Source organism: Thalassophryne amazonica, chromosome 22 (genome assembly GCF_902500255.1).
Source record: "Thalassophryne amazonica chromosome 22, fThaAma1.1, whole genome shotgun sequence".
Lineage (NCBI taxonomy): Eukaryota > Metazoa > Chordata > Actinopteri > Batrachoidiformes > Batrachoididae > Thalassophryne > Thalassophryne amazonica.
The window spans coordinates 27,720,461-27,747,078 of record NC_047124.1 but is presented as its reverse complement, the minus strand read 5'-3'; the positions used below and the strand labels follow the sequence as shown (position 1 = coordinate 27,747,078).

General features: G+C 44.4%; 1 protein-coding gene and 1 long non-coding RNA gene across 7 annotated transcripts in view; both read left to right on the top strand.

Moving 5' to 3' along the window:
• Positions 1-26,618, top strand: part of LOC117504079 (ninjurin-2-like) — a 69,095-nt gene that overhangs the window by 39,193 nt on the left and 3,284 nt on the right. For 2 of the 6 annotated variants that reach the window (XM_034163446.1, XM_034163445.1), the window contains exons 2-3: positions 19,284-19,420; positions 21,478-21,557. In XM_034163446.1, the coding sequence (XP_034019337.1) occupies positions 19,284-19,420; positions 21,478-21,557 (217 nt within the window). Of the gene's footprint in view, positions 1-19,283; positions 19,421-21,477; positions 21,558-21,791; positions 22,413-22,442; positions 22,448-26,618 lie in introns of those variants that run through there. The other 4 variants (XM_034163448.1, XM_034163449.1, XM_034163444.1 and 1 more) reach the window with 4 other exon arrangements.
• Positions 474-17,192, top strand: LOC117504081. Its single transcript, XR_004558719.1, has 3 exons — positions 474-489; positions 6,949-6,950; positions 17,055-17,192. It is a non-coding gene; the product is annotated as an uncharacterized LOC117504081 (long non-coding RNA).

Here is a 26,618-nt window from a genome sequence, read left to right as displayed (position 1 = left end):
AAGACAGGCATTTTTGCCATGTTTTTTTTCTGTGCATTGCTTGCACAAACGTGCATGCCATTTACACAGTGTATGAGTGTGTCCGGGAGGGCATGTGTGTGTGTATATGTGTGTGCGTGTATATGCACACGGTACATATAATATGGGGATGTGGACCCATGCCTATGCTTGTGGATCCGTGAATTTCAAGAATGAGACTTACACAGGAATGCCAGTGTGTCTATATAAGTTCCATATGGATGCATTCATGCAAACCAGCTGGGGTGGGGGGTGTGTGGGGGGGGGGCTCTATGTACAGCAACACATTTTTAATACCAGGCTGAGAGAAGTATGTATGTGTTTGCCTTTTTTTTTTTCTTTTTTTTTTTTGCAGGTTTGTTAGTTATGGTCTGAACCACACATTCAACATTTCCAGTTCTGCTCGAGAGCCGCGGTATCTATTACAGGCCAAACTTAACCCTTATGGGTCCAGAATAGTGCAGCAGATAAGTGAAACAAGCATGCAAATGGTGATAAAAGCATCAAATTCGGCAGAAATACTCCTTAGAAACTCCGCTTTTGAAAAAAACGATTGGCCACTTGACTTTTCAATTGGTGGTCAGGTAGGGGTCAATTGAAGAATTACACAGAGGTCAAAATTAAAAGATGCTCCAATCATATTGAAAAATATTCCACATTATTTGCCTGATCATAAAGATTCCAAAAAGGTATAGTTTGGACTATCTGTGACTGAATTCTATGGAGTTACGGGATAAAAACAGCAAGAATGGTGACAAAGGTCAGTGTCATTTTGTACAGGGGTCAAAAGTTAAAGTTGCTCCAATTTTGGTAAAAAGTGATGCAAATTATTGGTTGAGCTAATAGGATTAATAAATAGTATAGTGTTGACAGTGTTGAATGCTTGGTCTCCAAAGTAAAGGTCAAACAAGGTCTACATCTATTGGATTCTATGACATGTGACATATGTTACCCTGTAACGTGATAAGTAAAGACGATACATGGTCCAAACTATTCCTTTTTAAAACCGTGTGTGGTCAACTTCATTTCACTTGTTAACTAAGTGCAGTGCCGTGCTTTGATGACGATCTTTGTCGAAGTTCTGTCTTGTGATAATAAAGCAAGAAGCTTTTGTGTGTCTGTGGCTCACATATCTCTCAGACTGTTTGCGTATTGTTTATTTGTTTAATTTATTTCTTTTGTCTCTCCCCCCGTAAACGCGTTAGAGATAGGCATCTGTTTAAAGCAGAGAGTGACTCATCTTTGTCAACGATGTTTGTCGAAGTTGTCACATGAGAACGTTCCACCTTGTGCCAATAATGATGATGACTTCAAAATAAAGGTTATGAAAATTAATCCTAATAAAGGATGCACATGCACAAGCCATAGACACATCTTGCTTTATATATATATATATATATATATATATATATATATATATATATATATATATATATATATATATATATATATATATATAAATGGCTACTTTTGTCTTTCTATCTGTCCGGAATAGGCTCTAAAACTACAAAAGGTGAACTCCCCAAAGTTACATATTCTGAACCACCATGACATGGGCTACAACCTGGTACTATTTTCAAACAAAAAAATTAATATTAAGACAACAATATTAACAATAATCTGATACATACAGTTGAAGCATATGTACCTCAGTGGCAGTTGTACTCCAGCACAAATCTCTCAGCTTTAATAGCTGGCCGCTGGCCCTATGCATATATGCAGGAGCTCAGTAGCCTGCCTACTGCTATAAACAGAGCCCAGACTCCTGGGCTATCTGCTGCTGGCTGCTGGCTGGCACACATAGCATGGGTGTGCATGCCAGCTTGGTTGTATAACCAAGCAGATTCAAATATCCCCCTTGATATGAATGCATCCTTTCTCTGCACATGCTGCACGTGGGTGCTACAAACCTGTTTGACTCTCCTTGAAAAGATTTGAACAACTCTACAAACTTTAGTGTTTTCAGACCTGTTTATAGCAAAAACAAATGTGAGTGTTCTGTCATTTACTGACTAATCATATACTGAACATTTGATTGTAAGAATATAAATACACAATTCAATACAAAGTAACTTTCTTCCATGTTCTTTGTTATCCCCATACTCCCCTCTACCAATATTACACCCATGATATTTGACACCATGTGTGAATGAGTAGATATGCCATCCTACTTAAAAATAATCCTTAAATCTGGTTTAATCATTATGGCAATATGCACCCTCAAATTGAGATTTTTTGTACCTAATGGCCAATACTGCGTTATGTTTATCAACTTCAAAATAAATACAGGGTAAATTCTTCATAATGCTGTCCCCAGGAACAAGGATTTAGACCTGCAGATAAGGTGCCAGCTCAGAGATGTAGATGGGTTCTCCCCATGCCAGGCATTGGTGTGTATAAAACTTATACACAATCACTATGATGTAATACTTATCAGAATACAGCCTATTCCTTCTTGGAATGAAGGTTTTCACTCTTAGCAGAGAGCTTTCACCCACAGGCTGTAAATTAAACTTTAAATGTTTACTGGATAAAATATCAAGCTTTGTCTTTTCTTGCAATTTGTACATGTATTTCTAAACATTTGCACATTTTCTAAAAAATAAAGGTGTAGAGTGTACATGATGTGTATCACTTGACTAGCGTTGATCATAATGTATCAGGCAGACGCATGTTTTCTGTATCACAATGGCACTCTGCAGATCATTTGAAAAAGTGATGTAGTTCTAACCTCTGATGGGGCAGCACCCTTTCAATCAGCCAGTTAGCGGGCATAGAGCCTGTGTTCTCCAATGGCGCGTTGTATATAGGCTGCTCATTATGATATAAATATCATAAATTAAATTTTGTTATTTATCAACTCTTCACAACCTGCTGTCCTATTATACTATATACAGCCATTGCATTTAAGACCTGCAACACATTCCAAGAAAAGTTGGGTAATTAGTTCTAAATATAAGGATTGAATCATCACTTTTACAACCAGTTTTCTTGAGACAAGTCAGGGGGTGAACACATGAAAATTTCCACATCACTGAATATGTCTAGGAGGAGTTCATTGGCATCAATCACTAAGAAATACAAACAGTATGGCACTACATGATAAATGTGTGTCAAGCATGGCAGTTCTCAAAAATTGAGTGAACATTCTAGAAGGAGACTGGTGAGGGAAGCCACCAAGACACCCATGACAGCTCAGAAGGAGTGCAACTTTTGTCAGTTTCATCACCAATTATACAGCTTTGTGATGAAATGGTACAGAGTAGGATTTTCTTCAAAAGAACACGAAAACTTCATTTGGTGCTTGCCAGATCCACATGGGAAACCTGAGCCTATAGTTAATCTGTTTTCCTGTTTTACATTCGTTCTCAACTCCTCTCCAATATGAAGCTGTGAATGGGGATACAACAGGCAAAGGTTGCACCATTCCCAGTTTCTCCACTTATGTCCACAAAAGTCTATAACGATTTCAGAGCTGTCATGGGTGTCTTGGTGGCTTCCCTCACTTGTCTCCACCCAGCATGCTCACTCAGCTTTTGAGAACTGCCAGCTTGACACAGATTTGCCATACAGTACTGCCCTGTTTCTATTTCTAAATTCTAGTACTTCCTGTCTTTCTGGATGTCTTTGGGACAAGGTTTCTTCAGAGAATCCTTGAGTTACAGTTAGAATGACTTTATGTCAAACAAACGGTTGCTGACGGAGACCCAGAAGAGGGGTTTCACTTGCATTGTGAGTGAAGGTCAGCTACGATATTTTTGCCATGTGGGCATGATCCGAGACATAGGTCCCTCAGGTTTGAGGACCACAGCAGCTGGAGAAGACGAAGGAATTGTCCACATTTCACCTGGGTGCTGCAGATAGATGATTACTTTAAAGAGAAGGGGATGGACCAGTTGTGGTTGTGGCCATTCTGGGGTGTGGTGGAGGCAGCAAAACACAGCACCTGCGCATGTTCCAACACCTAAGCTAACCTGACCAGTTTGATTCCAGGTGTATCCTTCAGGCTGCCTCTCTGTGTCCTTGGATGAGACACTTTGGGCCTGACTTACTAAGATCCCAGATAACGAGTGCTAAATAGTGTGGACAATCCAAACCTTTGCTCATTGGTGTGGAGACAGGTTTGCGGGGTATTAAAGAATCCCTTACACAGGATGGCATCCTCCCTTGTGCATCCAGAAATTGCTAGGGTGCACAAGGGACATAAAAACACTGTTCTATGTGAGTGGTTCAATGTCCCTTGTGCATTGTATCGGTGTCTTAAAGACCAAATTTCTTGGCAATTTATGCATTCACTGAGCATCCTCTGTGCTTCCACTGTGCAACCATGGAGTCTTGTGTGTCCACTGAGCTTCCTTAGTGTTTCCTCTGTGCCACAATTCAGTGACCAGTGGTGTTCTTTCAGCATCTGTTTAGTGCCACGTCTGCGTTCTAGACCCCTGATCATTTTTTGGGTGATACTGGCATCTGCATTGTGATAATGTGCATTTGACTGTGTAGTATCTACAGTAAGGAAAATAAGTATTTGAACACCCTGTAATCTTGCAAGTTCTCCCACTTAGAAATCATGGAGGGGTCTGAAATTTTCATCTTAGGTGCATGTCCACTGTGAGAGACATAATCTAAAAAAAAAAAAAATCCGGAAATCACAATGTATGATTTTTTAATAATTTATTTGTATGTTACTGCTGCAAATAAGCATTTGAACACCTGTGAAAACCAATGTTAATATTTGTTACGTAGCCTTTGCAATTACGGAGGTCAAACGATTCCTGTAGTTTTTCACCAGGTTGTCACACACTGCAGCAGGGATTTTGGTCCACTCCTCCATACAGATCATCTCCAGATCTTTCAGGTTTGGGGTTTCAGTTCCCTCCAAAGATTTTCTATTGAGTTCTGGACTGGAGACTGGCCAGCCCACTCCAGGACCTTGAAATGCTTCTTATGGAGCCCCTCCTTAGTTGCCCTGGCTGTGTGTTTGGGGTCATTGTCATGCTGGAAGACCCAGCCATGACCCATCTGCAATGCTCTTACTGAGGGAAGGAGGTTGTTTGCCAAAATCGCGCAATACATGACCCCATCCACCCTCCTTTCAATACGGTACAGTCGTCCTGTCCCCTTTGCAGAAGAGCACCCCCAGAGTATGATGTTTCCACCCCCATGCTTCACAGTTGGGATGGCTTTCTTGGGGTTGTTCTCATCCTCTAAACATGGTTAGTGGAGTTGATTCCAAAAAGCTCTATTCTTGTTGGGAAGGTGTCGTAGCACGGACCCACAACAGGGGGCGCAAATGAACGGACAATGAGTAAGCCAAAAGGTAACAATTTAATGTTGTGACAATACACAACTAAATATACAGAAATTGCAAAGTCAATTAACACCAGGTGACGTGTGGGCAGGCTCGAAGATAGAACACCCCGACGAGAGAGAGGCCGCGTCCCACACGGCCTCCACCACCAACGGTCTGAAGAACACCGGAGCCGCCAAGTCCCGAGTCCCCAGGTGACCTCTGTGTTCGGCTGTCGAACCTGGTACTGCTGGCAAAAAGCAGAGACAAGATGAATGAGTGTATGTCCTTACACTCAGTGGTCTACAGTCTGTACACAGTCAGGAGGAGGACCTCCACCTCCGAATCACACACTCGTGCAGCTCCTTGTGTAACCACTTATCTGTAGCGCAGTCGTCGTCGTCACGCCACACGCCAATTCCCCAGATAAGGGCGAACACCACAGGATACCGGCTGCAACAGAAGTTCAGAATTCACTCAACGATATGAGTCAGCAGAGAAGTTACCTCTCGGTAGTCGATTTCTCGGCGGGGAGGTGGAGTTGCAGTCCGGCTTAAGTACTGGTGTAGATGAGTGACAGCTGGTGTGATGAGTGACAGCTGTCACTTCCTCTGGGTCTGGCGCCCTCTCGTGCTTGGAGCCCGCACTCCAAGCAGGGCGCCCTCTGGTGGTGGTGGGCCAGCAGTACCTCCTCTTCAGCGGCCCACACAACAGGACCCCCCCCTCAACGGGCGCCTCCTGGCGCCCAACCGGGCTTGTCCGGGTGACGTCTGTAGAAATCGGCCAGGAGGGCCGGGTCCAGGATGAAGCTCCTCTTCACCCAGGAGCGTTCTTCAGGTCCATACCCCTCCCAGTCCACCAGATATTGGAACCCCCGGCCCTTACGACGGACGTCCAGGAGCCTGCGGACCGTCCAAGCAGGTTCCCCGTCGATGAGCCGGGCAGGAGGCGGCGTGGGTCCAGGTGTACAGAGGGGCGAGGTGTGGTGCGGTTTGAGACGGGACACGTGGAAGACAGGGTGGATCCGCAGCGAAGCCGGGAGACGGAGCTTCACTGCGGCCGGGTTGATGATCTTGAGGATAGGGAATGGTCCAATGTATCTGTCCTTCAACTTGGTTGAGTCCACACAGAGGGGGATATCCTTTGTTGACAGCCACACCTCCTGCCCGGGCTGGTACGTGGGGGCCGGGGACCGTCGGCGGTCCGCATGGGACTTGGCCCTCGTCCGGGCCTTCAACAGGGCAGAGCGGGCGGTCCGCCACACCCGGCGACATCTCCTGAGGTGGGCCTGGACCGAGGGCACACCGACCTCTCCCTCCACCAGCGGGAACAATGGGGGCTGGTACCCCAAACACACCTCAAAAGGGGAGAGGCCGGTAGCAGACGAAACTTGGCTGTTGTGGGCATACTCGATCCAGGCCAGATGGTGACTCCAGGCCGCCGGATGTGCGGAGGTGACACACCGAAGGGCCTGCTCCAACTCCTGGTTGGCCCGCTCTGCCTGGCCGTTGGTCTGGGGGTGGTACCCGGACGAGAGACTCACGGTGGCCCCCAGCTCCTTGCAGAAACTCTTCCACACCTGTGAAGAGAACTGGGGACCACGATCTGAGACGATGTCCGAAGGTATCCCATGCAGCCGCAAGACGTGGTGAACCAGGAGGTCTGCTGTCTCCTGGGCCGTCGGGAGCTTCGGGAGGGCCACGAAGTGGGCCGCCTTGGAGAACCGGTCCACTATCGTGAGGATTACGGTGTTGCCCTGGGACGGCGGGAGGCCCGTGATGAAATCCAGGCCGATGTGAGACCAGGGGCGATGAGGCACTGGCAGGGGTTGGAGGAGGCCCGTCGTCCTCCGATGGTCTGCCTTGCCCCTGGCGCAGATGGTACAGGCCTGGATGTAGTCCCGGACGTCGGTTTCCAGGGACGCCCACCAGAAGCGCTGCTGGACTACTGCCACGGTCCTACGCACTCCGGGATGACAGGAGAGCTTGGACCCGTGACAGAAGTCCAATACGGCAGCTCTTGCCTCTGTGGGACGTACAGTCTGTCCTTGGGGTACAGTCTGTCCTTGGGGCCAGTCTCCGGGTCCGGGCTCCTGGTCAGGGCCTCCCGGACGGTCTTCTCCACGTCCCAGGTAAGGGCGGCCACGACAGTGGACTCTGGGATGATGGTCTCGGTGGGGTTCGACAGCCCCGCTTTGGCTTCTTCTTCGTGCACCCGGGACAATGCATCTGATTTTTGGTTCTTGGTCCCGGGGCGATATGTAATCCGGAAGTCAAAGCACCCGAAGAACAGAGACCAGCGGGCTTGCCTGGGGTTCAGCCGCTTGGCGGCCCGGATGTACTCCAGGTTCTGATGGTCAGTGAAAACCGTGAAGGGCAACGACGCCCCCTCCAGCAGGTGTCTCCACTCTTCAAGAGCCTCCTTCACCGCAAGAAGTTCCCGATTGCCAACGTCATAGTTCCGTTCAGCTGGGGTCAACCTGCGGGAATAAAAGGCACAAGGATGGAGAACTTTATCAGCCTCCACGCTCTGGGACAGCACGGCTCCTATCCCTGAGTCAGAGGCGTCCACTTCTACTACGTACTGGCGATCAGGATCAGGCTGCACCAGAACTGGTGCAGTCGAGAACCGGCGTTTCAACTCCTGGAACGCGGCTTCGCACCGATCCGTCCAGGTGAAGGGGACTTTTGTGGAGGTCAGGGCAGTCAGGGGGCTAACTACCTGACTGTAACCTTTGATGAACCTCCTGTAAAAATTTGCAAAGCCGAGGAACTGCTGTAGTTTCCTGCGGCTTGTTGGTTGGGGCCAATCTCTCACCGCCGCAACCTTAGCCGGATCAGGGGCGACGGAGTTGGAGGAGATGATGAACCCCAGGAAGGACAAAGAAGTGCGGTGGAACTCGCACTTCTCGCCCTTCACAAACAGCCGGTTCTCCAACAACCGCTGTAGGACCTGACGTACATGCTGGACATGGGTCTCAGGGTCCGGGGAAAAGATGAGTATATCGTCCAGATATACGAAGACGAACCGATGCAGGACGTCCCGCAAGACGTCATTTACCAAAGCTTGGAACGTCGCGGGGGCGTTAGTGAGGCCGAACGGCATGACCAGGTACTCGAAATGACCTAACGGGGTGTTGAATGCCGTCTTCCATTCGTCTCCCTTCCGGATCCGAACCAGGTGGTACGCATTTCTAAGATCCAATTTCGTAAAGATTTGGGCTCCATGCAGGGGCGTGAACACTGAATCCAACAGAGGTAACGGGTATCGGTTGCGAACCGTGATCTCATTCAGCCCTCTGTAATCAATGCATGGACGGAGTCCGCCGTCCTTCTTGCCCACAAAAAAAAAACCAGCACCCATCGGGGAGGTGGAGTTCCGGATCAGCCCGGCAGCTAAGGAGTCCCGGATGTAGGTCTCCATTGATTCGCGTTCCGGACGTGAGAGGTTGTACAACCTACTGGACGGGTACTCAACGCCCGGGACTAAATCGATGGCACAATCATACGGTCGGTGCGGAGGAAGAGTGAGCGCCAGATCTTTGCTGAAAACGTCAGCAAGATCATGGTACTCCTCTGGCACCGCCGATAGATTGGGGGGGACTTTGACCTCCTCATTAGCTGTAGTGCCGGGGGGAACCGAGGATCCTAAACACTCCCGGTGGCAGGTTTCGCTCCACTGCGTCACAACCCCTGACGGCCAATCGACCCGGGGATTGTGCTTCACCATCCATGGAAAACCCAAGATCACTCGGGAGGTAGACGGTGTTACATGGAACACTATCTCCTCCCTGTGATTCCCAGACACAACCAAGGTCACTGGTTGTGTCTGATGTGTGATTAATGGAAGCAGGGTGCCATCTAGTGCTCGCACCTGCACTGGTGCCGGCAGAGCCACCAGAGGGAGCCCTACTTCCTTTGCCCATCTGCTGTCCAGCAGATTCCCTTCTGACCCCGTGTCTATCAGTGCTGGGGCGTGAAGGGTTAACTCCTCACAAAGGATTGTTACTGGGATTCGTGCCGATCTGCGGGGTCTTTCCGCGTGTGTGTTATGGCCCACCCTTAGCCCAGTTTCTAAGGACGGGCGTTGTAGTTTGACCGTTCAGGGCAGTCCCTCTGCATGTGCTCACAAGAGCCGCAGACAAAACACTCCCCGCGGGCCAGTCTCCTTTGTCTGACATTTAATCTTACTTTGGCCCTGCTCGTGTCCATAGCCTCCTCAGCAGGGGGAGCTGTAGCCCCACGGGGCTCTCTGGCAGTGAAGCGAGGGGACGACGTCACCTTGTCGGAACCGGAAGGGGGAGGGACGGCTCGTGCCCGGTCACGCCCCCCGGCCTGCTCCCGACGATGCTCATTCAAACGGTTGTCTAAGCGTATAACCAAATCGACAAGCCCGTCAAAATCCCGCGGTTCCTCCTTAGCCAGTAGGTGCTCCTTGAGGACCGGTGACCGTCCATTTACAAAGGCGGCGCGGAGCGCAACGCTATTCCAGCCGGACCTCGCTGCCGCGATGCGGAAGTCGACTGCATACTCGGCTGCGCTACGGCGCCCCTGTCTCATCGACAGCAGCACGTTTGAAGCGGTCTCGCCTCTGTTGGGATGATCAAACACTTGTTTGAACTCCCGTACAAACCCAGTATAAGACGTTAGGAGCCGTGAGTTCTGCTCCCAAAGCGCCGTAGCCCATGCGCGTGCCTCTCCTCGAAGCAGATTAATAACATAAGCTACCCGGCTAGCGTCTGATGCGTACATGACAGGGCGCTGTGAAAAGACGAGCGAACACTGCATGAGGAAGTCCGCGCACGTCTCGACACAGCCCCCGTACGGTTCCGGAGGGCTTATGTATGCTTCAGGGGATGGTGGGGGGGTTCGTTGAACGACCAGTGGTACGTCTGATTCAGGCCCAGGACCAGCCAGAGGAGGAGCTGCAGCAGCGCCCTGATCGTGCGCTTCCACCCTGGCGGCGAGAGCCTCCACTCTCCGATTAAGGAGGACATTCTGCTCGGTCACTAAATCCAACCGAGCCGTGAAGGCGGTTAAGATCTGCTGCAGCTCACTCAACACACCTCCCGCTGACGCCTGCGCCCCCGGCTCTTCCATTGGCCGTTCACGCTCGAGCTGACGCCCCTCGGAATCCATGACGATGGCCGAGAAATCCTGTTGGGAAGGTGTCGTAGCACGGACCCACAACAGGGGGCGCAAATGAACGGACAATGAGTAAGCTAAAAGGTAACAATTTAATGTTGTGACAATACACAACTAAATATACAGAAATTGCAAAGTCAATTAACACCAGGTGACGTGTGGGCAGGCTCGAAGATAGAAGACCCCGACGAGAAAGAGGCCGCGTCCCACACGGCCTCCACCACCAACGGTCTGAAGAACACCGGAGCCGCCAAGTCCCGAGTCCCCAGGTGACCTCTGTCTTCGGCTGTCGAACCTGGTACTGCTGGCAAAAAGCAGAGACAAGATGAATGAGTGTATGTCCTTACACTCAGTGGTCTACAGTCTGTACACAGTCAGGAGGAGGACCTCCACCTCCGAATCACACACTCGTGCAGCTCCTTGTGTAACCACTTATCTGTAGCGCAGTCGTCGTCGTCACGCCACACGCCAATTCCCCAGATAAGGGCGAACACCACAGGATACCGGCTGCAACAGAAGTTCAGAATTCACTCAACGATATGAGTCAGCAGAGAAGTTACCTCTCGGTAGTCAATTTCTCGGCGGGGAGGTGGAGTTGCAGTCCGGCTTAAGTACTGGTGTAGATGAGTGACAGCTGGTGCGATGAGTGACAGCTGTCACTTCCTCTGGGTCTGGCGCCCTCTCGTGCTTGGAGCCCGCACTCCAAGCAGGGCGCCCTCTGGTGGTGGTGGGCCAGCAGTACCTCCTCTTCAGCGGCCCACACAACAATTCTGGTCTCATCTGTTCACATGACCTTCTCCCATGCCTCCTCTGGATTATCCAGATGGTCACTGGTGAACTTCAAACGGGCCTGGACATGTGCTGGCTTGAGCAGGGGGACCTTGCTGCCCTGCAGGATTTTAAACCATGACAGCATCATGTGTTACTAATGTAATCTTTGTGACTGTGGTCCCAGCTCTCTTCAGGTCATTGACCAGGTCCTCCTGTGTAGTTCTGAGCTTTCTCAGAATCATCCTTACCCCACAAAGTGAGATCTTGTATGGAATCCCAGACCGAAGGATATTGACAATCATCTTGTGTTTCTTCCACTTTGTTGGGGAAAGTGTAGTGACACGGACCCACAACAGGGGGCGCAAATGAACGGTCAATAGATGAGCCAAAAGGTAACAATTTAATGTTGTGAATGTGCACAACGATGATACAGACAATCACAGAATCTGACAGCAGTCAATATACCAAGATGACGTGTGGGCAGGCTCAAGGATAGAAGACGTCTGTCCTGAGAAGAGCCGGGACCACACAATTTCCACCGCCACAGAACCCGGAGAATACTGGAGCCGCCAAGTCCCGAATTCCCAGGTGATCACCGTCCCCGACTGTCGGATCTGGTACTGCTGGCGAGGAGCACAAACAGTGAGATGTGGGTGTGTGCACACCCAGTAACAAAAACAGTCAGAAGGTGGAAAGTCACCTCCACCTCTAATCACACACACGTGCAGCTCCTGTTAACCACTTATCTGGTTGGAGTGTGAAGCGAAGCCGTCGCTGATCACACCAAACGCCAATCCCACAGATAAGGAAACACTTACAGGAAAACGGCTCCAAAGAAGTTCAGACTATTAGTCAGTGTTTTCAGTTTAGCAGAGAATTACCTTCACAGGTAGATGATATCTCGGCAGCGAGGTGGAGATGACATCCGGCTTTTATGGAGTGATGAAATGAAGATGGGTGACAGCTGTCACTCCCGGTTGTGTCCGTGGCGGCAGCGCCCTCTCGTGCCTGAAGCCCGCACTTCAGGCAGGGCGCCCTCTGGTGGTGGGCCAGCAGTACCTCCTCTTCTGGCGGCCCACACAACACACTTTCTAATAAATAATCATAACAGTTGTTCTCTTCTACCAAGCTGCTTGCCTGTTGTCATCCCAGCCTTGTGCAGATCTACAGTTTTGTCCCTGGTGTCCTTAGACAGCTCTTTGGTCTTGGCTATGGTGGACAGGTTGGAGTGTTATTGACTGAGTGTGTGAACAGGTGTCTTTTATACAGGTAACAAGTTCAAACAGGTGCAATTAATACAGGTAAAGAGTGCAGAATAAGAGGGCTTCTTAAAGAAAAATTAACAGGTCTGTGAGAGCCAGAATTCTTGCTGGTTGGTAGGTGATCAAATACTTATATGCAGCAGTAACATACAAATAAATTATTATAAAATCATACATTGTGATTTCTGGATTTTTTCTTTAGATTATGTCTCTCACAGTGGACATGCACCTAAGATGAAAATTTCAGACCCCTCCATGATTTCTAAGTGGGAGAACTTGCAAAACCGCAGGGTGTTCAAATACTTATTTTCCTCACTGTATATATATTTATGTAGAGACAGAGTGAGAGAGAGAGAGAGAGAGAGAGAGAGAGACAGAGGATTTTCCCATCACTCTTTGCCTAGCTGTTGGAAAAGAAACAACCCATCTAATTTGGATGCAGAATTGTGATCATCATTTAGACATGAGCCTCGGGCTGCACCGCTGTCCAAGGTGAAGGAGTCGAACAAAATGCCTGCTGTGGGTCTGCTGCATTGTAGCATTGTGCTCCGGCACTCATCACCATGGAGGTCACTCATGTCTGATCATATCTCCTCTCTTTAACGCCCCCCCAATTCCCCCACCACCCAAAAATCCCCAGGCATGAATAGCTTAACCACTGTTTACTTTTTTGCAATAGTGATAGATTGGTCATATTTGTCGCATTCACCTGTCGCAACCTATATTGTAAATACAACAGGGTGCTTTCTAATGATCTTTGTTCATAAAAAATCACAGCAAACTGCTCACATCATTGTGCATTCATTGCGCACCCATTGGCCAGCCATGGCGTTGTCTGTCCCTCCTTTGTGCCTTGTCTGTGTCCCTTTTGAGCATCCTCCACCCTTTCTGTATTTGTTTTGAACATGCTAAAAAAAATTCATGGTGACCATGATGACCGTTGCATTGTGTGTGTTTCCACTGAGCTTGTCTCATGTGCCGTGGCATCCTCCCAGATTTTCTGGTTGCACAACGAGCTTTATTCCCGTGTGTGTGTGTGGGGGGGATAATTCTTTCAGGATCCCTGCCTATGGTACCAGCCGTGTCCAATGACATTCTGACATATTTAATGGCAACAAGAAGTGGTTCACTGTGACTGTTTTTAGCTTGCCCCACAACCTTACATTGTGTAGCTATTTTGCCTTCTACATTGTTAGTGTTATAACTCAGTACTGGATTGATTAAAATAATTTTTGTCCCAAGTGAAATGATGAACTGAAAAACATCTAAACATAGAGCCTAGGTTGAAAAATCCAGGCTTTCCCCTTTAATACAAATCCTGAAGCATCTTTCAGTTTTAGATAATAGAAACCAGTGAGCACCAAGTTCTAAATCACTTTTCTGAGAATAAATGTGTGTAACCCCGCTGACCTCCTGCAGCCGTCCCTCTACGCCACCGCTAGAAATAGCAGAATATATTTCCCAAACATGCCAGAAGAAATAAAGGGTGAAATAATTGTTTATCCACATATTTTCATAAATCACAAGCGGCATGGTGTCACAGCGCCAACAGAAGACCGAGCGGATTTAGGAAGACGTTATAATAAGTGAACATATATGGTGCATAAAACCATATGTAGGTCATTCCAATGTTTTAGCTCTTTTTTGAGGAGGGGGGTGTATGTTTTAGAGGCCTGCCAAGGCAGACGTTGATGAAGAGCGACCAAAAGGAGAAAAGACGGTAGGATATATATATATATATATAGACTTTTTGTTTTTTTGCATTTCCTCACATACTAAAGGTGCTGGATGTGTTTTGATAGTATTGCAGTTCTTTGAATAGCTTTCTTGGATCAAACGGCACCGTGCTGAATATATGAGGCATGAAATCCAGTTTCCCAGAATGTATCCTGAATGCAGTAATGAGGTTCACCGCGTGCAGACACTTTAGCGTCACGTTGTGTGACATTTTCCTGACTGACGTTTGATTTCGCCCTGTGGTGCAGGTGCAGCTTTTTTTCCACAATACACACGTTTTACATTCAAATTCTAAGTTTCGTTGCGCTCAGACAGCCAGGGTATTTTGGCGTTTGGATTTGCGGTCCAGAATTTACATTCAGAAACGTTGCTTTCCAAGAATCACTGGGCAAATATGGTAATTCTGTAACCAAAGCAGACCTGCCAACTTTCTGTCTCCACTTAGAAGTTAAGCGTGCCCTCACCCGTGCAAGAAGGAAATATGAGAAAACTCTGGTGTGGTGCACTTTTATGCCTTGACAGTTAAAATATATCATTTTATATGAAGGTTTTGTGCACCCTTGGAGTGAACAACCTGTGTGATGGAGTCCAATATGTCTGTTTGTACACTGCAAATATGTTGTACTTTTTTAAGTCCAATTCAAGGGGGGCTCCTTGAACATGTCATACCGGAAATATTTTCCTTCATGTGCAACTTCACATGGTGTGCTTCTTCTTCTTCTTCTTTTGGCTGTTCCTGTTTTGGCAGATCATCTGTCTCCATCTCACCTTGTCCTCTGCATCTTCTTTTGTCACACCAACAACCGGCATGTCCTTCCTCAGTGCATCCATAAACCTCCTCCTTGGCCTCCCTCTTCTCCTCCTGCCTGACGGCTCCATCCTCAGCATCCTTCTCCCTATATACCCTGCGTCCCTCTGTAGTGAGGAAGGACAGTTAAAGATGGAGACATTTGGTCTGCTGTGGACAGTGTTGCCAGAGTTACTTTGAAAAAGTAATCCAATTACTGATTACTGATTACTCCTTGAAAAAGTAACTTAGTTACTTTACTGATTACTCAATTGTAAAAGTAACTAAGTTAGATTACTAGTTACTTTTTAGTTACTTTCCCCAGCTGCTGACAACAACCCATGTCAACATGACAATGATACCTGTTTTGCCAAAACTCACCCTTTCTCGGGAGCATTCTAGCAACAACCAGTGTCAAGTAAAAATACATAAAAATCAATTAAATATCTATTGTCCTTTCTTTATGAATGAGCCCAGGTGCTCTTCAGTTCTCTGAAAATCCATCAGCAAATTAGTTTCTCCTCCTCTGTTAGCCACTGTGCATTAAAAAGAAGTAAGTAAAAATTTGACAATGACAAAAAACCTATACCTAAAATCTAAATGCTAACAGATTTTACATTAACTATACCTTGATATTAACTTCAGATTAACTTTACACATCAAATGTAGACCAGGTAGCTGCGTGGATAAGGAACTGGCCTGCTAATATGTAGACCTGGGTTTGAATCCTGCTCATGCTACCTGTCTGTGTCCTCGGACAAAACTTTTAGTCTACTTTGTCTCAATGAATCCAGCTGTGAATGGGTACTAGAGGTGGGTGGATCGATCCTAATATCGGTAATATTGATACCAATGCTGGTATTGATATTGAACGATCCTCGTGTAAAAAGATCGATACTCAAGCTCTGCCGGTACCCATTAGAGGTGGGCGATACTGGGGTTAGGGTATTGATCCGATACCAAGTAAATACAGGCCCAGTATTGCCGATATCGATACCGATACATTTTCATATTTAAGCTTCATAGATAAAATGGATCCAAAAGACCTAGGATAGAATTTCGCCAAACATTGTACGTGACAACAAAATACTTTATTATCACAATCAACATTTTTGTTATAAAAAATATCACTCAACACAACTTAAAATCTCCTGAGGTACAGGGCTGACAAACCACAATACAAGGGTGTGCTACACTATGTTGTGTGACACATCACAGCACTGCTCTTATAGACAGAGAGTAGACTTTGATGAATCTGAGTGCGCAGCAGTCAGTGCGTGCAGGAGAGGAAAAAGCTTGAGTATCGATCTTTTTACACGAGGATCGTTCAATATCAATACCAGCATTGGTATCGATCCGCCCACCTCTCCTACTGGCCTCAGCTGGGGAAGTAACCTGTGTTGGACTGGTGTCCCACCCAGGGGGAGGAGTCAGATACTCTAATCGTCTTGATGCTACCAAATCCAGAGATAAGCACCCGAATTAGCAGTCCCCAGGGCCTATATAGAATTTACTTTATGCAATTAAAAAAAACGGCTGTCTGATCCGCACACACTGACAATGTAAACCAGCTTCCAGGCCAAGACGTGTCAAAGAACATGTCCAACACAGCAAACTTGAAATCTTATTGATTAAAGAATATGACAGTCCATAACATCATCCTCATTTGATTTAACCAGCAGGATGATTCATTTGAAACTCTGAAGGCGCCAGAGAGGATTTTTCACTTTGATACAGGAAAGGGAAATCTGATTGGATTAAAAAAAAAAAAGCTCTCATCTGTGCTACTGTTTAAGAAGAGATAAGATGTGAAATAATTTAATTGCTGTAAATAAATGTTAATACATCATAAATAAATAAATGGTTGTCATTCAGATAGTATCTAGTCCACCACGGAAGTGGCCCTGCCGGCCCACCTCTGTCAGTAACTCCAACTTTCAGTTGCATTTATAAATATATTCAACTGCAAGGATCAAATCTGCTCAAAGTTTATTCTCCAAATAAAACATTCACTTTTAGCGGAGCAGATAAGTATGACTTTTGACCAGAATTGTTCACATGGTTATACAAGCATTAGATTTGGCATAAATGTTCTTCATAAATGTTTGAGAAAAAGTGCTGGCCGCTTGAAAATCCAATATGGCGGCCAGGTAGGGGTCAATGAAGAATACACAGGGGTCAAAATTTTAAAATGCTCCAGTAATATTGAAAAGTATAACACATTATTTGTCTGATCATTTTGACTATCTATGACTGAATGTTATGGAGTTATGGGGTAAAAACAGCAAGAATGGTGACAAAAGTCAGTTTCAGTTTGTACAGGGGTCAAAAGTTAAAGTTGCTCCATTTTTTTGTAAAATGTTATGCAAATTACTGGCTGAGTTAATAGGGTTTTAAAAAGGAATAGTTTGCACCATGTGTCATGCTCAGTTGTCACGCTACAGGGTAACATATGTCACATGTCACATGTTTGACCTTTACTTTGAAAACCAAACATTTTAACTTTTGACTCCTGCACAAACTGAAAGTGACCATTGTTACCATTCTTAATGCTTTTACCACATAGCTGCATAACATTCAGTCACAGATAGTCCAAAATATACCTTTTTGGAATCTTTGTGATCAGACACATAATGTGGTGTAGCAGCTTTCAATATGATTGGAGCATTGTTAAATCTGGACCCCAGTCTAAGGGTGTTTTCACACTTGGTCCCTTTCAGCCCTCTAAATGAACTCAGATCGATGACTCAGCATTTTCTGTCTATATGTGAACACTCCAACTGTACTCAGATCCCTTTAAATTGAATCGATGTTTCGGTAAAAGTCAGCGGTACGGTTCGCCTTATCTGCGCATTGTGAACACAAAGCGCACCAGGTTCACTTCGCCTTGTTGCACTGTATTATGACCTTCTTCGCTTGCTGTTGATTGGTCATGTGACTGCCGCCGCTGTAGAGAGAAACACTTTGCAAACATGGCGGCATCAAATCATGGTCATGGCCGTGGTAACAGTAAGCCTAAACGTAGCGAAGCATGTAAGCCTACCGTTCAAGATTCTGCTACAGTATCTGGACGTGGCATAGTTTGGGGAGAAGACGAAACGGAATGTCTTTTGGAAATACGGAATGACGACAGCATTAAATCTCAACTATTTACAACCCACCGCAATGCAAAAGTTTCTCAAGAATTTTCTGATAGAATGAAAGCAGCAGTGTTTAATAGAACTTCAATCCAATGCAGAATAAAAGTGAAAAAATGAAGCCAGAAGTATTTAGCTGCTCAAGATAAAATGAGAGGAAGTGGGGAATCAGGAGACGCGAAAGACACCTGTCCTTTCTACAACGAGCTGGATGACATCCTTGGCAATGGTGCCTGCGCTAGTCTGCCGAATATTGTCGAAGGAGGAAGCATTGACATGGACAAGCAAAGTGATGAAGGTATGTTTGTTCATGTGATGAGATATGAACTGACTCTTTTTAGAATAAAGTTCTTACATTAAAGAGACACCAGGCAACTTTTTGATGTATAACTAGTAAACTAGCTACATAAAAGGCATGCAAAACCTTCCAAACTTTTCTGCCACAAAATGTTTTCCTCAAACGCTGATTTATGAAGAACATTCATGCCAAATCTGATGCTTGTATCACCATGTGAAGGATTGTTTCAGTTATCTGCTGCACTATTTACATCAGCACTCGCTGGTAGTTACTTTTAATGGTTTCTGTGTCAATGCTGCCCTCCGCTGGCCAGTTTTCTCACTAGCATCCTTCTGGATTTGGGTTTGCTCCAAATGTGGATTCCATATGAATTTATAATTTCAGTATAAGATATTTTCAACATTTTCATCACTTTCTTAAAAATATTGCAGGTTATTGATTAAATTTCTCACTCAAGAACTGTGACAAGAACTGACATTTCCTGCACATTCAAACAGGGGTGATGTTAATAATTTGAGTTATACTTATTGATCTGTAATATCACAATTTACTACAGAATTTCATCCATCCTTTAAAAAAAAACTTTTTTGTGTCATTAAGAAATGTCCTGTTTGTATGTCTGTCACTTTAAAATTAAAATACTTGTTTTGCGGTGCACATGCCCCAATTGGAAGTGAGAGGGATCTCTTTCCCCCCCCAAAGATAAGGTGGGCATGCCACACACAATTCAGACTGGCTCAGAGTCTCATAGAACAAATAGGAGTCCAGACATTGGCCCTACCTTGCGGTTCAATAGTCCGCATTGCTATCGAGATGTAAAATGCTCTGTCTCTCTATTCCAGGGAAGTTCAACCTCAAACCTCAACATGAACCTCTACGCCACCAAGAAGTCTGCAGCAGAGGGCATGCTGGACATCGCTCTGTTCCTGGCTAACATTACACACATGAAGACCGTGATTGAACAGGGAGCTGGATACAGGTAATATTTGTGTGTTTATATGTGAAATATGTACCGTATTTTCCAGAGTATAAGTCTTTTTTTTTTTAACTAGTTTGAGAGGTCCTACAAGTTATACTCCGCAGCAACTTGTATACTGAAATATTAGACATTTGTTGTTAATAAGAATAACTAAAATCACTATTTATATAGGATTTTCCCAGGGATCAAAGAACAAAAAAACCCTCTAATAGTAAAATTATAATTGGCAATGACAAAAAAAAATACAGTACATGAGTGGACAAAAATTACAAATTAAAGTGCTGATAATACAGAAAAAACTTATATTCCGGTACGACTTATACGGTATGGAAGTAAAATGATAACATGTTTGGTAATATTCATTTTGTATCGTGATTCCTTCAATTCTTCAGGTGTGCACTGCACTCACAGAAATATTTGCCCTAACTTTTAAGATTTATGTAATTTTATTACATGACAAATTCCCATTTACTTTTTTTTTTTACATAATTTTAATACAAACCTACCAAATAAATCTTACATGATGCATATTCATTAATCCTATTTATTTGAAATGCATAATCCTCAGCTTTATGTATTTAGTATTAATAAAATATAATTACTCTAAAGCAATAATAATGACAGTATTTAATTAAAATACATAAAGTATATTGTCTGAATTGCATAATAATTATGTTATCTATGTATGTATTTTTGCACTAAACTGATGATTGATACACAAAATGTTATACAAATAATGAATGTTTACGAGTTCAATGGTATGAATATTTCATGAGGTGAAAGATGGACTGTTCCATTGGTACATTCCAGCATTCACCAAATTAAATATTAATAAATATTCATTCCATTAAAAGAATGTAAAAACATTCATTATTTGTTTTATATAGCGGCTGAAATAGATCCTTGTCATTTGATATTATATTAATTTATAAACAACAGAAAAGGGACTTACATTTTGCGTGCGTCACTGGTGATTTGACGTTAACAGTCCAACACAAACTTTAAATAGGAGTCCAAAATTGTTCTCATACAACTTGGAAAAACAGATGTAGCCCGTGATACTTCAAAAATAAATAAATAAATAAATTTGTACTTCCTCAATCCAGTGAAAATTTGCATCAGAAATTTGTCCAGGTTTTCAGCTCTTCATGCTTCCAGACAGCTTGCGGTGTAGTGAATTTTGTGTGTGTTAGAAGCATTAGCACCATCAATTAGCTCATCCAAATCGTTGTCCGTCAGCAAAACAAACTCCGCCATGTTTAGCTAAACGCTGTCCCCACTAATGCGTGTGTGGGCGGGGTTTGCAGCATGCAATGGTACAAAACGTATGGAACCAAATTTGCACAGTAAATGCTACCATATTTGCATGTTAAATGCAACGCAATACAAATGGAACAAATAATCCATGTCATGTGACATACAAAGCATCAATCAAATGACAAGGATCCACTCATCTGTTATATAAATATAATGAATTAAGCTTATTTGATTAATCCATCATCACTGGATGAAAAAGATGACACACGCAAACACACACACACACACACACACTCATATACATTATATATAGACCGACACACCAGTAGATGTCAGCATTCTCTAATTTGCTGTTAAAAGAGGCTTTGCCAAATTAAGCTTTTGGTGAAGCATTTGGCTGAGAAACTCACTGAAGTATCAAACTGTTCATGTTCTTCATTGCCTGTTTTTGGTTCATATGAAATATTTGTGATGAATTCCATCTTCTGAGTGATGCTAAGGAGGATACATTTCATGTGTCCAAGGATGCAACTGTACATTTTATTTAATTTATTTATCACTCTCCTGGAGGAGTGGCCTGAAGATTTCCGAAGAAACCCGAATATAACAGCATGTCCTGCAAACATGTACATATGAGACGACATCATCTGAATAGTCAAGTCCCGTGTTAATAATGCAGAGAACACTTGCACTTGTCTATTTTGTACAACATTATCGGGTACCCCTGTTGTCCATACAGCTTTTCCATCCTCCCCAGACATTATAATCTCAAACCAATATCTACGTCTCTTGTTTCCTAGGTACTATGCTGCTGTCCTCACACTCATCTCCTTCTCCTTGGCTCTCCAGATAGTCGCTGGAGTTCTGATCATCATCATTGGTGAGCCAGTCACATTACACGATTGCTGTCTGTAAAGCTCACCTACTTAAGAAAACCATCCTCTGTGTTTTTTTTAACTCACCACATTAACACACTAATGCACTGACACATTGGTTTGATCACACAGGCAGTGAAAATTACATGACAATCAACAACTGTCAACATCATCCCACCTCTTTTCTGTTTGTGTCGTTATTCTTTGTGTATGCGTGTACGTGTGTGCGCTTGTTGCAGCTCGACGTGACATCAACGAAGAGGCCAACCAGAAGCGTCTGGATAGCCTAAACAACACCACAACCATCATCATCTTCCTCATCTTCATCACCAACATCTTCATCTCTGTATTTGGCATGGAGTGCACAGGCCTCTTTCCCAGAATGCATTTCTGAGGAGATTCTGCCATGTTGGGGAACCATTTCAAACATGTTTTTTTTCAGAAAATATGTAAATATTTAGAGACATGCAGCATTATAATTCTACTTACAGTCACTAATCAACTACTGTGTTGAGTTAGTTTGATTGTAGAGTGAATGGTCGTGCCAAGGGACCAACTGGATGTTTGTGTGTGTGTCTGTGCGTGTGTTCATGTCATCTCTGCGTGTTGCGTGTGCGTGATCTGTGCGCATGTTCACAGCTCGCTGTGAGCTGACCCTCCTGCCCTCCTATCAGCGACTCTTAAACTTCCTCAACAATCTAATCACCGGCATCATTTTCCTCACCTTCATCATCAACATCATCATCGGCGCCTTCGGCACGCAACGCAGCAGCCTCCTGCGATGGCTGTTTCAGCGATTCGTTTTATGACGATTCCTTCGGACGCATTCACACTGTATGTTTCACTTTCATGCTCGTTATTATCATCTTTGAGAACATAGACACAGTAGCTGGGGGTGGAATCTATATATTACAAGCCAAGTGTCCTCTGTGTACGTGTATGCATGCATGTGTGGTGCAAGTGTATGGCTTTGATCACAGACAAACTGGGGAGAGCTGACATTTGCCGTTTGGTATGCTTATGTATTTTGGGTCAACAATGAACACCGCGAAAATGAAAAGTTGATAGGATAAATATTTTTGGAGAAATTAGAGATATTAGGTAATAACCAGACATGGGGTCAAATACTTTGCATTGTATTTAAATACAAATACTTTAGATTTTCGAATTCCAAATACAAATACTTTGTACTTTTGCAAATACAAATACTTTATATTTTGAGTATTTCAAATACAAATACTTTCTATGAACTATAAACAACAAATCAACACAAAAACTGATAAACAGGTGACAATTTATTGTGAAAATAGCATGACCAAATACTATTGATAAGTAAAGGATTGAATGTTTTATCACAAATTCACTATTATAATATCACAGGCAATAATCAAACTATCACAATATATATTCTGTTTCCATCAATATTGCATCCTTTTGTATCCACCATATCACAAAACAATAATAAAATGTCATATCTTCTCATCTCAGCATATTGTATTATTGTATCTCAATCACAATAACGCGGAGCTTATAGTTTTCTGGTGTGTCTCAACACGGTATCACAGAGATTCCCAAGTTTGAAAAGTATTTGAAAAAGTATTTGTAAAAACTTGGGCTCGTCGATGTATTTGAAATATAAATACAAATACTTTGAATTCAAAATCAGAAAATACAAATACTCTGAAAAATGTATTTAAGTATTTTCAAATACAAATATTTTTGTATTTGGCCCCATGTCTGGTAATAACAGAAAACAATGGACGTTAATAATAAAATTCTGGACTCCCACACCATTCCAGCAGGGGGCAGTACATATAGTAAATATATATATATATATATATATATATTATATATATATATATATATATATATATATATATATATATATATACGAGGGCTGTCCGTAAAGTATAGGTCCTTTTTATTTTTTTCAAAAACTATATGGATTTCATTCATATGTTTTTACGTCAGACATGCTTGAACCCTCGTGCGCATGCGTGAGTTTTTCCACGCCTGTCGGTGACGTCATTCGCCTGTGAGCACTCCTTGTGGGAGGAGTCGTCCAGCCCCTCGTCGGAATTCCTTTGTCTGAGAAGTTGCTGAGAGACTGGCGCTTTGTTTGATCAAAATTTTTTCTAAACCTGTGAGACACATCGAAGTGGACACGGTTCGAAAAATTAAGCTGGTCTTCAGTGAAAATTTTAACAGCTGATGAGAGATTTTGAGGTGATTCTGTCGCTTTAAGGACTTTTCACGGTGAGAGACGTCGCGTAGTGCTCTCAGGCAGCGTCATCAGCCTGTTTCAAGCTTAAAACCTCCACATTTCAGGCTCTATTGATCCAGGACGTCGTGAGAGAACAGAGAAGTTTCAGAAGAAGTCGGTTTCAGCATTTTATCCGGATATTCCACTGTTAAAGGAGATTTTTTTAATGAAAGACGTGCGGACGGATTACAGCGTCGGCTCGCAGCCGCCGCGACGCTCCGTCACAGGAAAAACACCTCTGTTGGAAGCCTTGAGGACAAGTTGGAACATCTCCAGCTGATAAACAATTTCTCATATACTCACTCCACTGAAAGCCATCAAAAGCCAACTGGATTTTAACAAATGGTTATCAACACGGAGGTGTTTTTCCTGTGCCGCCGCGCCGCGTCGGCTGCGTCCCGATGCGCGGACCCGTCCGCACGTCTTTCATTAAAAAAATCTCCTTTAACAGTGGAATTGTTATGTGTCGGACGCAGCTCGGAGAACCGACCAGCGTTTGAAGGACCCAGTATGAAATAAGCAGAGCACGGTACAAAGGCTAACTGAATTTAATACATAACAGTGATACAAAAATAACAGAAAGTGCGGTCTGGCGTGGTGCGCTCCCAGCAGCGCTAACGGTCCGGAGCCAGAAGCTGTTTGGACCCAAGGACCCCGCCGACACCCCCCAGGTGGCCGCAACAAACCGAGTCTGTGAAAGAAGGAACCATTATGTGAGTCCACACTCTACACACAGAGAGAACACTTAAAGGTGTACAAACAGCAAACACTTCCTGGCTTGATTACTAATCAGCTTCCCAACCTGCAGGCATGGAACATCCAGTTCACAAAACTCCACTGCAGTGGAAGCCGATACATGACTAACATACAGCTCAATATAATAAAGGTGTGAGGGACACCACATTTACTGACTGTATAAATGTTAGTCACAAAATCTAACGTACCTCAGGAAGTGTGCTGACGAGCGTGAGACCTCACCCCCTCCTCTTTCACAGACCGTGCATCAAACCCTGGACGTTCTCTGCATCCACTGATGATGAGATGGCTCCCGAGACGACGATCTCACCCGTCTGGTCACAAGGTCGAGTCTCTGGCAACTACACACTGCATACTCCAGTCTTAAATGCCACCATGTTCCAATCCATATAGATGCACCTCAGCTGTGAGTCCTGACGAGCCGCAGGTGATCAGGGTGAGGTCCTGATAACCTCAGCAACACAGCCACTCAGTCCCAAATGCAAGCCACCTGGAAGGAAAAACAAAAGACAGAAACAAAAAGGCAGCCAGGCCCCCCAGCCATACAACAGGAATATCCGGATAAAATGCTGAAACCGACTTCTTCTGAAACGTCTCTGTTCTCTCACGACGTCCTGGATCAATAGAGCCTGAAATGTGGAGGTGTTAAGCTTGAAACAGGCTGATGACGCTGCCTGAGAGCGCTGCACGACGTCTCGCACAGTGAAAAGTCCTTAAAGCGACAGAATCACCTCAAAATCTCTCATCAGCTGTTAAAATTTTCACTGAAAACCAGCTTAATTTTTCGAACCATGTCCACTTCGATGTGTCTCACAGGTTTAGAAAAAATTTTGATCAAACAAAGCGCCAGTCTCTCAGCAACTTCTCAGACAAAGGAATTCCGACGAGGGGCTGGACGACTCCTCCCACAAGGAGTGCTCACAGGCGAATGACGTCACCGACAGGCATGGAAAAACTCACGCATGCGCACGAGGGTTCAAGCATGTCTGACGTAAAAACATATGAATGAAATCCATATAGTTTTTGAAAAAAAAATAAAAAGGACCTATACTTTACGGACAGCCCTCGTATATATATATATATATATATATATATATATATATATATATATATATATATATATATATATATATATATATATATATATATATATATATATATATTATATATATATAGTAAAAGCCAAATTGCCTCTGTGTACATGTGTGCCTGTGTATAACTTTGATCACGGACAAACTGGGGAGAGCTGATATTTTCCATTTGGTATGCTTATATATTGAATGCTGCCAAAATGGAATGTTGATAGGATTAATATTTTTGTAGGGAGAAATTAGGCATATTACGTAGCAACAATAAACAGTGGACATTGATAATTACATTCTGGACTCACACCCCATTCCAAATCATTACAGCTTGGGAAGTAACTGGCATAGGACCGGCGTCCCGGCCAGAAGGACCCATACTCATCTGCTTTCAGGCGGCTGAATTCGATGAAACAAACTGGCAACAACTGGTATTACGGTGACATAAACCAGTTCTTTCAGATTATGATTAACTGTTTTGAAATGCTTGAAGCACTAAATGAAACCATTTGAAAACACATCCAGGTTATTTTTTTATATAGCGCCAAATCACAACAAACAGTTGCCCCAAGGCGCTTTATATTGTAAGGCAAGGCCATACAATAATTATGTAAAACCCCAACGGTCAAAACGACCCCCTGTGAGCAAGCACTTGGCTACAGTGGGAAGGAAAAACTCCCTTTTAACAGGAAGAAACCTCCAGCAGAACCAGGCTCACGGAGGGGCAGTCTTCTGCTGGGACTGGTTGGGGCTGAGGGAGAGAACCAGGAAAAAGACATGCTGTGGAGGGGAGCAGAGATCGATCACTAATGATTAAATGCAGAGTGGTGCATACAGAGCAAAAAGAGAAAGAAACAGTGCATCATGGGAACCCCCAGCAGTCTACGTCTATAGCAGCATAACTAAGGGATGGTTCAGGGTCACCTGATCCAGCCCTAACTATAAGCTTTAGCAAAAAGGAAAGT